This window comes from Belonocnema kinseyi, chromosome 4 (genome assembly GCF_010883055.1).
Source record: "Belonocnema kinseyi isolate 2016_QV_RU_SX_M_011 chromosome 4, B_treatae_v1, whole genome shotgun sequence".
Classification (NCBI taxonomy): domain Eukaryota; kingdom Metazoa; phylum Arthropoda; class Insecta; order Hymenoptera; family Cynipidae; genus Belonocnema; species Belonocnema kinseyi.
In genome coordinates, this window is record NC_046660.1 from 146,612,081 (window position 1) to 146,630,009 (window position 17,929).

General features: G+C 32.0%; 1 protein-coding gene across 3 annotated transcripts in view; it reads right to left on the reverse strand.

Moving 5' to 3' along the window:
* Positions 1-6,505, reverse strand: part of LOC117170749 (F-BAR domain only protein 2) — a 201,048-nt gene extending 194,543 nt beyond the window's left edge. For all 3 annotated transcript variants that reach the window (XM_033357783.1, XM_033357782.1, XM_033357781.1), the window contains exon 1: positions 6,135-6,505. In XM_033357783.1, the coding sequence (XP_033213674.1) occupies positions 6,135-6,164 (30 nt within the window). In that variant the 5' untranslated portion in view covers positions 6,165-6,505. The remainder of the gene's footprint in view (positions 1-6,134) is intronic.
* Between the last annotated feature and the right edge of the window lie 11,424 nt (positions 6,506-17,929).

The window sequence follows — 17,929 nt, forward strand, 5'->3', positions numbered from 1 at the left end:
GTCGGGAGTGGTGCTGACTGAAAACAGATGATTTGGAGCGATTCGCGCGCCATCTGTTGGTCATTCTAAGGACTTATTGAACTACCCTCGTAACTACAAAAGTAGTAATACACGGACCGTTCAAAATTATTCTTTCGAAATAAGCATTATACACAAAATTTTAAGTACAAAGGGTTAAGAAATTTTCGAACAGTTCTATACGGTAAAAGATCGCTTTTAAATATCGTTCCGCGTTATTTATACTGTTGAATTAGTTTTTTGAGTTCAAAAACTAGTTTTTCGAACAAAATGTATGCATCAAAATTGCCTGCTATAATAAGAAAGGTGTCTAATAGGATGGAGTGAAAATGATCGAATTAGTTGAATCGCTTGAGCTAAGCGAAAAATAATAGTGGGTTGGTATCCGCAAAAAGTAAAAAAGTATTTTTTAATTTTGAAATCAGTTAATATCCTCTGTTCCCTTTTTTTGAAAAATTCAAATTTGAACTTTTGGTAATAGCAAAAAAAATGTTTGTTTTTTTTTTGTATTGAATCATATGCACACATTTTTGAAAAAATTGTATAGGTCGAACCTAAAATTTCTTTATCTTGAATCAGAGAAACATAATGTTATTTTGTTTTTTCAAACCAGCATTTTTAGTGATGTTTCCAGCCTTAAAAAATGATCAATTTTACGGATTTTTGAGCAATTTTAGCAACTTGCTTAATTTAAGCTTTCAAACATAAAAATTATGCTTCTATTATGGCAAAATGATATTTTCGTAGGAATAGGCTGATGGAATCATTGTACATTAGGGCAGTTGTCCGCAAACTCAGCAATTAAATACATCTGAACTTGCATTTGGGAAGTTAAAAATTAATGATTTGATAGAATATAATAAGAACTCAATTTTAAACTAAAAGTGTTATAATGCATTGATTTTTAGTATTTTAAGATGTTTTTTGGATTCCTTTTGATCTCAAGAATTCATAGATTTAGAATTTCGAGATTTCAGAAGGCTAATTTTGAAGTTGAGAATTTTTTGTTTTGAATTTCAATCCCCGTTACTCGAACTGCTTATAATGTAAGCATCCGTGGCGGGTTGGACCTTCTTGGTGGCAGCAGGTACTGCCACGAGATTTTGACTCGACCCGCCGTGGCAGCTAGGGCTGCCGCGCGGCAGTAGTTTGCCGACCACTGCATTAGGGTGGTCCAAAAATGCATTGCCTAATTTTTTTTCACTCTAGAGCAGTGGTCGGTAAAGTACTGCCGCACGGCAGCCCTAGCTGCCGCGGCGGGTCGAATGAAACTCTCGTGGCAGTACCTGCTGTCACCAAGAAGGCCCAACCCGCCATGGACGCTTCCATTATTAAGCAGTTCGATTGACGGGGATTAAAATTCAAACCAAAAAATTCTCAATTTCAAAACTAGCTTCCTGAAACCTTGAAATTTAAAATCTGTGAATTCTTACGATCAAAAGGAATCTAAAAAAACGTCTTAAAATACTAAAAATCAATACATTGTAACACTTTTAGTTTAAAATTTAGTTTTCATTATATTCCATCAAATCATTGCGGAAAAAGAAAATCTGTAATTTTTTTTCGAAATTTGAATATTAACACGTGCCACCGGCCACTTCAAAATCACATTTTAGGATTTGTCTACGAAATAAAGCCATACTAATAACTTTCATTTTAAACATGCAAATAATTACTAATGTACAATTTGAATATTTACCATGACTATTTAAGCAATTTTCAACAGTTTAAACAAATTTAAATTGTTTAAACAATTACTTATTCTCCAAAAATGTAAAAAATAATCTTATTTTCTGATAGAAATGCAATATTTTGTCATTGTTTGTAGTAAATTTTTCTAAAAAAATTATGTAATTATTCAAACAATTACGTATTGTTTGTTTTCAAATTTTATCAAATTTGAGCCAGAGATGCCTACTTTTTTCAAATTGACATCCTATGCTACTTTTTGTTGAATAATTACATAATTTTGATACATTTCTTCTAATGTTTAACAAATTTATATTTGCTAAAACTATTTTGATTTGTTCAAGCAGTTATTTTTTGATAACTAAAAAACTCTTAAAAAGACCAAAATCTCTCTGAACATCTCTTGAAACCGCATCATTCAAATCGAGCCTGTAGATAGCCTGAAACCCCGTTTAAGTTTACTCCTCCGAATTTAACCTATCGAACTATCAGAACTTGACTGTGAATAAATTAAGAAATTAATGAGACCTCAATACTAATTAACACTGTCATATAATTAAACTGAAATGAAAATTTTGCTAAAAGCGCGACTGCGGTATTTTGACAGTCGACATGTAAAATTGCAGCGTATTACACTAGAAACTATTTAACATATATAATACGTCTTAAAGATACATAGAGCAATGCATTTGCATGAGACTGTGAACTTAAAAATAACAGCGTATTTAAAATTTGTCTGTGTGATTTAAATGGACGGAATGTAGAAGTGCTTGATAGAGAGATAAAATTAATTGCAGTCTGTTATTGCCGCTGATGGGGATGGGTTTCGGACCTGATCGATAAATCATGGAAAACCCCGAAGTCAGGAGCTGTCGGCCAACAGCAAGCAGGCAGGCACACACCTAGGCCGGCAAACAAAGGACGCGTCATTGCAACTTTTTTTCAAGGTTGTTTTTCTTCATAGTGACGTCCCAAGGGCCCTACCGACCGTAATCTCTGAGTATTCTCTAGTGAATTAGCCTGGCCCATTTGAGACTATAAGCAGAGTCGATTTGAAACAATTTAGTCTCGGAGATAGTCTGAGAGATTTGGGTCCTTTTCAAGGTCCTTTTATAGGTCCCTTTAAGAGTGGTGCGACGGTAATATAATATACCTTTTGTATTCGTAACGTACCGGGCAGACAGAGCTATTTACAGTAGTTGGCCATCGCTAATCCGACTCTCCCTTTTTAAATTTCTCTTCAAATTTTTAACACTTTTTTTTAATTGATGAATTTTCTGATTATACTTATTTATAATTATAACTTATATGCTAATATACCATTTTCTATTTGAATTAAAAAATGTTGTCTTTTTTGGCGTATCTCATCCCATTTACGAGAAACGTCGTATTAATTCCAATTTTAAGCATTTGAAAAAAAAAAAGTTAGATATCTGAAATCATCGAAACCCGTAGATTCCGAATTATCCTGTTTTAGGCTGTTAACTATGAAATTTAAAAAATCTACTTTTAAATTTTAATCCGAAAGCTTAATAAAGGGCCCTTGAGTGTCGGCTATTCTATTGATATAGCTTCTCCCTACCGAAAGAAATCTCTGAGTATATTCTAAAGATTCACTAGGGTCAGAGAAGGTCAGAGAAATTCTCCGCAGGCACTCAGGTAGATATATTTAAAGGTCCAGGTAGCTCTTTTAAATGATTTAAAGGCTTTAAAATGTCATTTCCGAAAATGAAATAGAAATACGATCATAAATAAAAAGCAGAGAGGCTGAAATTGAAATATGAATTCGATCATAAATAACAAGCAGAGGGGCTATATCAATAAAGTAGCCGACACTCTAGGGTCCTTCGGTAAGCTTTCGGATTAAAATTTAGAAGTACATTTTTTTAATTTCATAGTTAACAGCCTAAAACATAATAATTCGGAATCTACGAGTTTCGATGATTTCAGATATCCTACTTTTATTTAAAATGCTTAAAATTGGAATTAATACGACGTTTCTCGTAAATGGAATGAGATACGCCAAAAAAGACATTTTTTAATTCAAATAGAAAATGGTATATTAGCATATAAGTTATAATTATAAATAAGTATAATCAGAAAATTCATCAATTAAAAAAAAGTGTTAAAAATTTGAAGAGAAATTTAAAAAGGAAGAGTCGGATAAGCGACGGCCAACTACTGTAAATAACTCTGCCCGCGGTATGCGACGAATACAAAAGGAACATTATATTACCGTCGCACCACTCTTAAAAGAACCTTGAAAACGACTCAAATCTCTCATACTATCTCTCAGACTAAATTGTTTCAAATCAACTCTGCTTATAGTCTCAAATGGGCCAGACTATTTCGCTAGAGAAAAATCAGACATTTCTATTGGTAGGGCTTTGCTTGTTATTTATGATCGAACTCTTATTTCAATTTCAGCCTCTCTGACTTGTTATTTATGATTGTATTTCTATTTCAATTTCGGAAAGGGCATTTGAAAGCCTGTAAAACATTTGAAAGAGCTACCTGGACCTTTAAACATATCTACCTGAGTGCCTGCGGAGAATTTCTCTAAGCTTATTTGACCCTAGAAAATCTTTAGAATATGCTCAGAGATTTCTAGGTATGTTAAGCTGGCACAACACTATGAAGGTATAGAGATGTAACCTATTTCATAATTAAGGGCTTATTTAAGGCTAATTTTGGCCCGTGGTCCTAAATTTTGGGCTCTTTAATTTTTTTTAAAAAAATTGTGTTTGCGCTAGTTTAACATTAAGCTGACCGAACATTGCTGTAAAACGTGCAAAAATAATTTCACGGGAAATTCACCTGATACAATAATTTAGGGCTCATTTAGGGCTCTGGGAATATGATAATTAAAAATTTTTTAAATTGTTTAAACAATTTTTGTTTAAACAATTGTAGTAAAAATGAAGTAAACCATTTTCTTCCTTTACCGTATGTAAGGCTCATTTGGGGCCCCATGAATATGATATTTGAATTGAGCAATAAATTGTTTAAACAACTATCGTTTAAAAAAATTTGCCAAAACATTTTCTGTTCTTTGTTCTTGCATTATTTCAGGCTCATTTGAGACTCCTGAAAAATCGTCGACCGAAGGTCGCGCGATATTTCCTTTTCCCTTTGTTTTAGTTATATATGGTTTTGTGCCACATTAGCGTTATATAATATACATGAACAAAACCATAAAACCCATTTTTACTCCTCGCAGAATTTAGAGCTCATTAAGGACTAATTTGGGCCCGTAGTCCCAAATTTTGGGCTCTAGTATTTTTTTGTAAAAAATAGTGTTTGCAATAGCCCAACAATAAGTTGGTTCAAGATTGCTGTAAAAGTTATAAAAATGATTTTACTGAAAATTCACCTTATACAATAATTTAAGGCTCATTTAGGGCTGTGAGAATATGACAGTTAAAAATTATTTTATAAATGTTTAAACAATTTTTGTTTGAACAAATTTGCCAAAACACTTTCTTTTCTCTCGATATTTCCTTTCCCCTATTTTGTTGTTATATATGGCGTTGTGCCACCTTAAGGTTATAAAAACTACATGAGCAAAACCCTGAAATTCATTTTTAAACAATTATTGTTTAAATTTTTAAAAAAATTTTATTTATCATATTCCCAGAACCCTAAATTATTGCATAAGATGAATTTTTAGTAAAATCATTTTTACTACGTTTTACAGCAATCTTAAACCAACTTATTGTTAAGCTATTGTTTAAAACCATAGTTAAAGCTATGGTTTAAACATTTAAAAATATCTCTATCCCTATACCTTCATAGTGCTGTACCAGCTTAACATACCCGAGATTTCTATCGGTAGGGCCCTATGATCAGTAAAAAAAAGTTGGTCAAATCCCTACCCATTTCCAACTTCTCGTTAAATATGATCATTTCGATATATCGCGATAGAGCCATATTTGAGACATCATAGTAACAAGAGTAACAATAATTTAAAATGTTTGCCTTATCAAACCGATTCATTTATCATTCAACTAAAGATTCTAATAGTTTTTGCCAAAAAAATTGTTTTTCCTGTCAAAATAGATGTGACGCCCCTATTCTGCAATCTAACCCTATATTTTATTACAATTTCAGTCAATTTGAACGGGCCCTGATACTACTATAAAAAGTACACAGTACTTTAAAAAAATTTGGTAACTTATTCAGATTTTTCATTCAAACAATTTTTTTATAAATTACTTACTTTTTTAACTAAGAGACTTTTTAAAAATATGTTTTTATTGATATATTGTAACGAACATGAGACTGGGTCTTTCCTAAGAAAAATTTATTTTACATCATTCAATTTTATCACAGCTCAATACAGAGTACAATAGAAGATACGAAAACCGGTCTCTGAAGCGTGTGACATGCATCAAAGCAAACAATAAAATACAGAACATTATACGCACCCAAAAATAATCAACGAAATCCACGGTCATTGTGATCCACCGTTCAGATCATCTTATTTTTCATACTTTTAAAGGACTTGACTCCATAAGTTACGTACAAAGGTTATTGATACGTGTCAATTTTCCATATACAATAAATGTTGACACATTAAATCACAAAAATTGAGGTTATATAAAACAAATATTATGATTGAATTAAAAGACACAGTAACCACACGTTAACGCTCTGACTAGCCACTTAAAATAACTAAATGTCTACTTGTTCCTAATTAGCTTTTGTTAAACGGAATGAAGGGACGAGCAAACGGTAAGTAATGGTAAGTCTGAATATCAGCATGACGTATAATACTTATCCACCCATTGGTCACAGAACAGTAACAAACATCGGTGTCCACCACGAGTAATAGCAATCGTAATAGTCTCTCCATATTTCAGAGTTTAACCTGACCCCCCATCTGACCTAAATTGATTAGTTCCTAATACCTCCAACGTGGCGCTGGTTTACCATCACTCCCTGTTTTTGCATAAATAGCAATGAGACTAGATAATTTTTCAATTTTTTAGTAAATAAAATGTTATTTTTATGCAAAAAGTCAGTAGAATTATCCTTTAGGGTACAGACTATAAAAATGTTACGTTTTGTACGGAGATGGGTTAACTTAACTCGGCAACTTTGAGCGACTGTATATTGGACTGTAATTCGTCAACTAATGCAATTTTTTAAAAATAAATCAGAAATTTATTCAGAAATACGATTGTTTTATTAGATTTGTGATTTTATGTTATCTCACAAAGTTATATTTGAAAATATAAATAATTTTCAAAAAAATGTCATGGGAAATTTGTTAATTTAAAAGCTTGCTATTAAAAAAAAAGGAAGGACAATTTTATGCGTAGGTTTTGTAAGCGTTTTTGGGTGCAGCGAAAAAACGTTATTCAATGAATTTATCATAAATTTCGTAAAAAGAAATATATTTTACAATGCAAAAAATATTTGGTGTAGCTAATATTAATGAGTATAACACGAATGAACAACAGAAATTGCTTTAAAATTTTGTATTGAATGCAATAAACTAGATACTATTATAAGTCATTTGCGCACTCGCAGCATATCTTAGCTACATGCTCCTTGCATATGGCCTTGTCACACCATAATCACTTGTAAAATGTTTTATGGCGAAGAGAACTGGGACACGAATTGCAGCGGTTCTGTTCAGAAATTTTATTGTCCACAAATTCGTCTCTGATATCCATTTCCTCTAGTAAAGTACGGCGAGTAGCACAACTCACGGGAAATAACATACACTCACAGGCGAGTTGTGTTAGCATTCGTGCGGGGCATTATTATATTAAATATAATATTATCGAAATAAATTAAAAATAATGTAATTATACATACCAGTATATTCGACTAGATAAAATGCTTTTAAAAAGACCATTTTTAAATTGTAAAAATAACGGATTTTTTCACGTACCGTACGTACTGGGTGTAACATACCCGACTCTAATTTTTTCAAACTTATAATTTGCACAACAAGCACAGAAATTAAGCTCCCAAACGGCGTTCCAAATGTTCATACTTTAGAGATTTTTCCCCATCGGTAAGGAAACCCAACATAGACTTCTTCCAAAGTGGCAATACTTTGAAAATTCGCTTGGGTTGCGCTAACCCAGTGCGTACCCTGAGGGTTGACACTATGTTTCTCAATTAAAATTAAAAAATATTTTTTCAATCACAGCTTTCTTTTATTGTTATATCAGTCTAAGAGTCTTTAAAGCAAAAATTGATTCTATTTACACCTTAAACGTTTCATAACATTCTGGTTCCTGGACCGATAATCATGTCGATAGTTTAATTAAAATTAAGTTTAGAATAGAAGAAAAATGGTCCGCTGCAATGCTCCGTTTTGTAAAAATAGAAGCGAGAATGGATTTAAACTTTACCGTTTTCCACTAGGGCGAAGAGAAAGACTGTCAATGTGGGTCTGAAGATTATCTTTACATGTAATTGAATTGCTCATGAGCATTTTTTTGATGTATTAAAGCGAAATGAGATCCAGAAGAAAGTAAGGTACGCAAATAAAAAGGACGTATGATGTGAAATATGAATAGCTATCATAATAAACTCTTGAAAAGGTATTGTAGTCATGTTTGACCTATAGTCTATTATTATTTTATTATTTATTAATATTTATCAGGGTAAAATTTCATTTGCCATCATAATTTTTGCAAGAACTACTTTTTGGCAAATGTGTGGGTTAAAAAATCATATAGTCGAATTTAAATATTTCATATATTATAACACGTCATTTTATTTATAATTTATGTTTTGATAACAATGCTTCAGTATTATTTAAAAATAAATAATATATATCATGTAAGTGTATTTATATGATTCGATATCAATGTAGCGATTTTGAATTTGGCGGGGAACCAGAATGGCAGCTTGCATATTCCCATCTAATATAGGACCAGAGATGATAGTACCTTAACGGGACTGAGGGAAATTGAATATAAAGGTGAGTATTTTGGAAACAGTTTGAATTGTATTCATATTTTTTATTGTTTATTTTGCTACAGAGCATAATCTAACGTGCAGCTCTGCGCAAGTGTGCAGTTCTGAATGGAAAGTGTGCAGCTCCGAATTTGTGTTGGGGAGGTACTTTTGAAATTATTTTCAATTAATCAAGTTCGAATAAACTAAAAATAACTTCAACAATTAATAAGGAAAAAACAGTTTTAGAGGTATTACCTTATATGAATACAACTTACGCGAAAAGATGCAAGATACGAGTATGAGAGTAGAGAAAGATGTTTTCTTTTCAAAAGTGATTTCTCGAGCGAATGATTTCCTTTTTTTCTTTTTTTAGTTTTCGTGCAAAGGCTGGGCCGTGCAGTTCTGAAAATTGCTTAGATTATTCTCTGTTTTGCTAATACTTGATAATACTTGACTAATAATAATAAAAATAATAATAATTAAACATTGATAATTCGCCTTATAATATACTTTTTTATTAATTCGTCTAGACATTTCCGCTCTCTAAAAATACATGTTTACAAATTATTTATTTATGATCAGGGTGGAGACTTGATCGGGAAACATTTTTACCGACAAACTGTGCATGAAAATATAACATGTATGCGCTGCCATGTTTTTCGCGACATATCAAAAGATGGCGGACCTCCCCCCTCATTGCATCAACCCCGCAATGGCATGCCTAGTCCTAGTGTGTCCTATGTCCATGATCTGAGTGGATCTATCTGACAAGTTGCGACTTTCTCACAAAAGGAAAATGGCAGCGCTAGGGGCTTTTTCCAACTCCAAACTTTTCCGTCGCTTCGTCTGCTACAATGCAGTTACGGTAAATTTAAAAGTACTGTTTTTTCTTACAAAATAATGACTCTAAGGGACCCAACCCATGTCGGCTCATATATTTTCTTTCTTCTCTCAAAATTTTGATATACTAACTTATTTAGTTTAAAAAAAAAGGCGGACGAAATTAACATTACAGGGTCAAATTTTGATTGCGTCACAGACTACCATTTACCCTCAACGAAAAATGTTTAAATAAATAGATTATAATTCAGACATCTTTACTTTTCGAAATATTACTTCTACTCTAAAAATGACTTGAAGCACTCTCTTTTTTTAAATTTCGAAAAAAGGAACTTTTAAATTGTGGCAAATTTTGACTTGGAACAGGGATTTTTTAAACTCCTTTCTTCTAAATCCCACTGTACATTTTTTTTAAATTCCCGTTCCATGTAAAAAATTCCTTTTCCCAATGGAAATTGTATTACTTTACGGAAACTCCCTGTCCTAAAATAAAAACGATGTTCATTTTCACTTATATTCCCTCCAACCGTAGATAAAATAAAAATTACTTTTCTAAATTGACAAAAATTACAAAAATATTGAGAACTTGAATTTTGCTACAGTCAGAAGTAAGATCTCCTGTTTTTAACGCAATTCCGGGGTTTCCTGGTTTCCCGATCAAGTCTCCACCCTGATTATAAATAAATAATGTGTAAATTTATATTTTTAGAGAGCGGAAATATCTAGACGAATTAATAAAAAAGTATATTACAAGGCGAATTATCAATGTTTAAATATTTGTATTACTATTATTATTATTAGTCAAGTAATATTATCAATCAATGTTTGAAATTTGCAACAAATACAAGTATTCAGAAAATTAATTAATTACAATAGCAAAATAAACAATAGAAAAATATGAATACAATTCAAACTATTTTTAAAATACCTTTATATACAATTTTCCAAATATTAAATTACATGGTTTCATGATTTTTTTTGAATTACTAAATACAGCTGCTCTTATTGCTACTGTAAACTTTGTTTTTTCTTTTATATTTATAAAAAGTATCAATTTCTTATGAATTTTAGTATTTTTACTATACATATCAATGCAAATTCAGGCCTACCTAATCGGAGCGCCATCTATTGGATTTATTTGAACTACGATACCCCTCCGGATGCTAAAATAACAAGCACCATCATGATCTAATAAATACATGGTCTAGCCACGCGCAAGTAAAAAAAAACCGAACCAATAAGGAACCACCGCTTAATTTCTCCATCTTGGATAAGAAAGGCGGCAAACGTAAGGGATTTTAAAATGCAAAATGTAAGAATAAGTATTTCTTGTACTTATTAGGTGTATAAATATTTGAAACCTTATAAAATGTTTTATAATAATGTTGAAGATCGTTAAAGGAAAATAAGGATTAACTATAATTTTAGGCTATGTGTTTCATAACTTCTTTCTGCTGACAAAAAATGACGTATCTGTGTCAAATAAAGTGAAATTAAAGTCAAATGAGAAAGTTCTGACTAAAGAAATTTATATAATGCAGTGCTGGTTGGCCGCTGGACCGCGAAACCTGGAAAACCGAAAAATTACAGTGAATTTATTTTTTGACCGCGAATGTTACAAAATTTGTATAATAAAATGTTCTCTAACTTTGAAATCAACCGTTTTTTTTTTAATTTCCTAAATTGTGTTTTTTATAAATTATTATACCATTTAGTTTAGAATGCTTAATTCGAAAATCTGTCACTTAAAAAATTTTTCAGTTAAATTTTTTTATTTTTCAGCATATATTTTAATCGAAGAATTTTAAAATGCAGTTTTAGAAGTTAAAAAAACTAAAAATTAGAAGTTTTTAAAATCGAAGATTTTTTTATAAAGAACTAGGTGGCCGTCGAATTGGGAAACCGAGAATTTTACGAATTGTCAGAAGAAAAATCTGCCCAAGCTATATTTTAACAGTTTTTAAAATAATGAAAGTGCAGTTTTGAGGATATAAACAATTAAAAATTAAAAGTATTTGAAGCTAAAATTTTTTGATAAAAGCAGTTTTATTTTATCAACTGTAAATATTAAATAAATAAATTATTTTAAAAATGGATCAGTACACATGATTTATCAATAATATATTTTTCATTCACAGTTTCAGGTATTCCTTTATATATTTTTTTATATTAAATTTAATAAATAATTTTATTAATATATTACTTCTATTAATTTTGTCAGCCATTAAAAAATATAAACGTGCGTTTAACTATTTTCCACTTAAAAATAAATCCATAATAATATAGTCATAATTAAATGTTTTTATTAAATTAAAAATATTGTGAGTCTAAATTATTTAATTTTTAACCCATTTAATTTGAAATTTCTTAATGTAGAAACAGAATAATTTCACTGTTCATTTAAGACGAGTAAATTTAAACCCAATATTGAAAAGAAAACAATTCGAAACTGAATTGTTTTACATTGAAAGCTGCGAATCTTTAGATTTTCAAAGAACTTTTGATTTTTTAGCGTTACAATTTTAATTGTTCTATTTAAAAAGTGTTCAATTTATAAGTGAAATTGCTAAATTTTGACGCATAAATAACAATTGAACACTTATTATTTGTACACAAAATTTTAGTAATTTTAAGAGATATGTCGAAGTTTTGAAAAGATTCAAAATTAATGACAAGCTTGGAATTATTTGAATCTTAGGAAAATTTTTATTCTTCTGTAGTCTTTAACAATTTAAAAAAATCTAAATTTTTTGTTTGAAATCTACAAAAATATAAAAGTACTGACAAAAAATTCAAAAATCATTTTAATTACGAAAAATTTAAAACCACTCCTCGATTTTTCAATATATTGAAATGAAATTTTAAATCTTTTTATGGATGCCTAGACTATTTAAAATTAAAATAATTAAACTTCTAAATTAAGAAATGTTAAGGTAAAACATTATTTTTTAATTTTCAATGTGTCTAGCTTAAAACTACTTGAAGCAATATATAATTTTGTCAATTTCTAAAGTTCATTACTTGATTCTTTAATTTATATTGTTGAAAATTTTAACGTGGATTTATATTTTTGGAACTAATTTCAATCTTTAAACTCTAAAATTTATAAAAGCTCAACATTTTGCAGTTAATTTGCATTTCACTTAAAACTGTTCAATTTAAAAGTGTTAGTACTTTCCAGTTTATACGTGTGAGTTATTGAACATTTGAATACACTATTTTTGAATTAAAAACTTTTAAACTTTACTTTTAAAAGTTTGGAATTCAAGGGTTCCACTTTTAATGCTTAAATTTGTTGTTTATTGTTTATTACTTTATATAGAAAAATATTTAAAATATAGTTGAATTTTTAAATTTCATTGGCCGTGAAAAATGTTTGCGAACAGGGAAAAAACCGGAAAATGAACGGAAATTTTTGTGTTCGATTAAAACGGCCATCCTGCATAGTCCATCACATAAAAATGATAATAATTATGCTTTATTTATTCAAAAACACTTCCTTAATTTGGAGTACGATGCGATCGAAGGATATTCAATATATTAAATATTTATTCAGAATTATCGATATTCTTGTTCTTGATTGTTTCTTACAATTTGTGTTGCGTTCGTAAAATGATTAATACATTAAGTGTGGAAAGGGGGAAGGTGTCCAGTGACAATTTTCTGGAAGTGGGGTTTTTTGTTACAAAATGCTAAAAAATTCTGATACACATCGAGGTAAGAAGATTGTTTTAAAATTGTATTTTTAAATTAGATTTTTATCTCCATTAAAAATAAAGACTTTTGTGATTGAGCTATTTCTTGTGACATTCACCAAAATATCTCGGGTGGTCTCACCATCTAAAAAGTGATCATTATTTTTTTTAAATTAAGACAATTTTCAGAGACCATATAAATCTAACCTCGAAAGTAAAACTCAGTTTTCTCCGAACTAAATTACTTTTTTATTAAACTTTTTCCCTCTATATTCAGTAACTCTACGTGTCGCTGGGATGGTACGTACATTTATTTTTATTGAGAATTTCATTTCTTATCACTATCTCGCGCCAAATAAGACAGTTAAAAAAAAAGTGTCAACCCGATTCCGAGATGAAAATTCATTTTTTGTAAATGGCGATATGAATTTGACGCAAATTTTTACTGCTACCAGGCAAAATTTTCATTTTGTCAGTTACTCCCGATATAATATGAAATCACATTGTATCACATTAAAAATTCCTCTTATTTTTAGCAGACTATGTTCAAAATTACCATAAATGTTCACAAACTCCTATAATATTGCATACATTTACACACACGTTTTATATGTAAATTCAGAAAAATGTCAAAATTGTACCATATAGCAAATTATTGTCTAATTAATGTAGGAATAATAGGTCTTACTTTTAATACATATAAATTAAGCTAATGCTAATTAACTTTCCACGATGGCGATTTGCAGAGAAAGGTTTCTCTCGAAAATTTCGAAGACAACGTAAATCTTGATTTCTTTTTCCTAAATATATTTATGAAGGGCAATTTATCCCTCACATATTATTTTCATTTGGAAAGTTACAAAAGTTTTTTTCATTACTCCATAAAAATAGTATAGAAAAAAATATTTTAACTTTGGTTTGCAATTTCCTTTTGTTATTTCCACTTAGAAAACATTCGCATGAAAATTGAGTACCAGTGAACCATTTCTAACAATTTTGAAACTTTTTTATGCGTCTCTTTTCCTTGCGCGTGCCTCCTTCCTTTCTTTTTTTCCGCTCTTCGGTTAATGCCCGATTTAAATTGCGCAATTTTATGTATATCCTTGTACGCACTAGACAGCAAAACTTTCTTATCGATGTCTTCATCAAGCTTTGCGCTGGTTCGTGATGCAACAGTCTCAAAAATGTTGGATTCCTTCGAAAGTGTTGGCTCGTGGTAAGCCTGAAATTCAGCATCCACAATCTCAGCTGCTTTCATTAATTTCGGAGATGGATGCTTCAAATATCCTTTTTAAATGTGACAGATCTAGTCACCCTCGGGCTTCTGTCACATAGATGAAGTGTATATGCCAAGAAGCTCATTTTCAGAGAATCGCCATGCCACATAGCCAGCTATGTATTTCAGCCCCTCTTCCGACATTTTTTCTGCGGCCATTGCAAGTTCAACTGCCTTCAAAAGGGCTTCTTCATCAACTGTGGGAACGTGGCTTTGTGGACATGTCACTGAAATGAAATTAAGAAAAATTTTAATAAAAGAACTGACAATGTTCTCATAATGAATTGTGTAGTAGTAAAAAAAAGAATTTTTCTGACACTGTTCTGATCTGCTGTTTTGTATTCGTCGGAAAGACTGAGAATAATTTCGTCTCCCAGCTCGCCTTCCTCGATAAACAGGGCTTTCGACAGCGCTTCAAACCTAGCGTTTTCTTCCATGCCTTCCACAAGGTCATTTCTTTCAATTTCCACTGTGTCCTCGTTAATCTGTGAAGGACCAGGTTGAAAATCATCATCTTCGTAAAAGCCAGCAGCATCGAGTAAAAGTGGTTCTTCAACTTCGTTATTTCGACCGTCAAAATTGGTTGAAGATTTCAAAGTCGAAGTTCTGGAAGTGTTCTTATGTGCATCCTGCACTCCCTCCATATCAGATCCGTTGATGAGGCTCTTTTCTTCCAAGTTTTTTTCGGTATTGCATCCTTTCGAAAGTGTCTCCATCGCGTGTTTTCCTAAGATGAAGGTTCGCAAACGGTGCATCACTTCCAAGGCCGTGGGATGATCGTGGCCTCTTCCCAGTCCACGAATGAAAGAAAACAAATTCTCCAGAACATCTTGATTCAGCCTATTTGTCAAGATGTATTGGATGTCGAGAGATTCTTCTAAATGTTCGTACAAGCTGAGTAAAGAGAGGCTGCTGAGTTGTATCCCTTTTTGAAAGGGCAGCATTGTAGAACGTCCCCCTACTCTCATGTTGGTGATGTAATTAATCATCCTATTCAAAATGTCCTTTTGCTTCGCGAAATCCTTGCCAATTCCAAAAGCAGTGGCACCACTACGGTCATACTTTGCCCTCACATTTAGTAAATCGAACCAATCATTAAAGAATTGCAAAACTTTACTGGTTTCTTCACAACCCTTGAAATCCTTGAAATTCTCATTACCAAATAGTAAGAACTGCTGTAGACAAAACGTCAGTGCCTTTGCATTTTTATTGGAAAAAACTTGCGTGGCTAATTTAACTTTTTGCCGCGCATTCCTTTACAATATAAATGCTCCATGGTTAAGGAAAAGGCACATTTCAAATCGTTGCAGTTGATCTGCAGCAATTTTTCCAGGTACCTCTTATCTGTTTTTTGGCCATGTAATTCAAAAAAGGTATCAATCAGATGATTCCTTGCTAACTTCATTAAGTGGGGGACGTCTGCAAAAACATGCACTTTTGTAGTCGGATTCGAGGGATGTTGGAAGTACACATTCTGCTCCTCTTCTATGCCGATACCGAGGTCGGTCCACAATCGGATGTTGGAAGCATGCATGTCGGACACCATTCCCACAACTGTGTATCCACTTTCCTCCAAATGCCGTATAATATCTAATAAGATATCTTTGGTCATTGCCGTGTCAAAATCAGCATAGACGACTTGTTTCCATTTCGAAAACAAGCCTCGAACTATGACTGTTTGACAAGCCCTGTGTGGCCCAAGAACTCGCTCCTTCTTTTTGTCAATGCAAAAAAGAGGCGACAAATGCACTTCGTCGAAATTGGCAATGGCTATCTTGTCCCTTTTGGATAGTGTGGCACCTTTCTTTTTCATTATCTTTAAAACATTCTTTAAGACAGCGGGTTCTACATAAAATGTAGCAACCCAGCGTCTTAATGACGAAAGTCCAGGCAGAGGAATTTTAACAACTTTCCTCAGATAATTATAGGTTTGCGTGCTAAGGGCTTTCAATGATATTGATCCTGCAATATCTTCTGCGCTCCACCTTACTTGTTTGCCGGGATTTAAAAGCATGTGAATTTGGCCCGGTGTATACATTGTTTTCAGTCTGCTGATTATATGACTTTTTTCAATGCGAGCCAAATTCAATGTAGCCTCAGCTTGATCTGCTCTCATTTTGTGGTTGTGGCAATTTCTTTTCCACGTAGCCTCACTTTCCTTCGTTTGAAGAAATTGAATGAGAGTCTGTTCACTTTCCTCTCTCGCTATTTCCTTCTCCTGTCGCAGGTCGCTATTCTCCCTCTTGAGCCTTTCATTTTCAACAGCATTCTCTTCAGCTTCTTCCACTATCTCAATTTCCAGCTGTTCTATTTCAGATGCAATTTGTTCCTTTTTCTTTGCTAAATTTTTTAAACATTTTTGGCGATCTTCTTCGGAGGAGCATGGCGACATTAAGGCAGTGATTGCATCTAGTAATGCATTGCTTACGTCCGAAAAGCGATTCTCGCAATCACCATTTCCTGACTGCTCTGATGAAAGATCTGCACTTCCTGATGAGCTATTTGCACCTGTGTATCGTGATGAGTCCTTTGCATCTGCATCTTCCAATGACCTGTTTGCACTTGCACTTCCTGCCAAGTCATTTTGAGTAACGTCTGTTGCAGGATCAGCACTTGTTGTAACGTTTCTGGTTGGGATGGCATCTTTCGAAGCTTCCTTCCTTTCCTCGGACTCGTTAGGAGTACAGTGTCGACGTAAGATTTCTCTTTGAAGTGTTCAGGCCTAAAGTGGACAGAACATATCCTTCCTGAAATATATTGATTTTAATTAGCTACATTTATTGTAACAGTATGTGATTAAATTCTTAAAAGGGGGAATGGGGGATAACAATTTTTAACCAGTCACAAATTTGGAATTAAAAAAATTATCGCTAAAGTAAAGAATTTTTAATTGAAATTATTAATCTTCAAGTGAAATAGCCCAATTTTAAAACAAAAAATTACTTTTCAGCAACAATGATGGTGCTGTAAAAGAAAATGTACTTTTTCAACAGAGATTATGATTTTCTTTGAAAAAATATATATTTCGAACTGGAAACAATAATGTCACTTTTAATGGAGTACTTAAGATTTTAATTTTTTTTAATTGCAACCACGCTTGTGATTTTCTAATAGAAAATGAATTATTTTAAAATATATTATTTTTGAATTGAAAAAATTGATATTTCATTCAAACCATATAAACTTACCGTTCCTCGCGTTGATATTTTTATTCTTGCATACTTTACGCCATAGTGCACGGTTATACTCATCCTTTGGAAATGTGAAGAATTGGATTGTTTGGTTCATTTTACCTCCCACATTCGAACAACCCGCGACGGCAGCAACGCTCACCATTGCTACCTACAATACAATAAGCCGCTTTAACTTAAAATAATTGAATCCTAAAATTCGTTAATTTACAAAAATTATTCATTGAAAGTAGTTGACTGCCGAAATTGGTTAATTTAAAAAAATAGTTTATTTACGAAAAGAGAGATTTTCCACA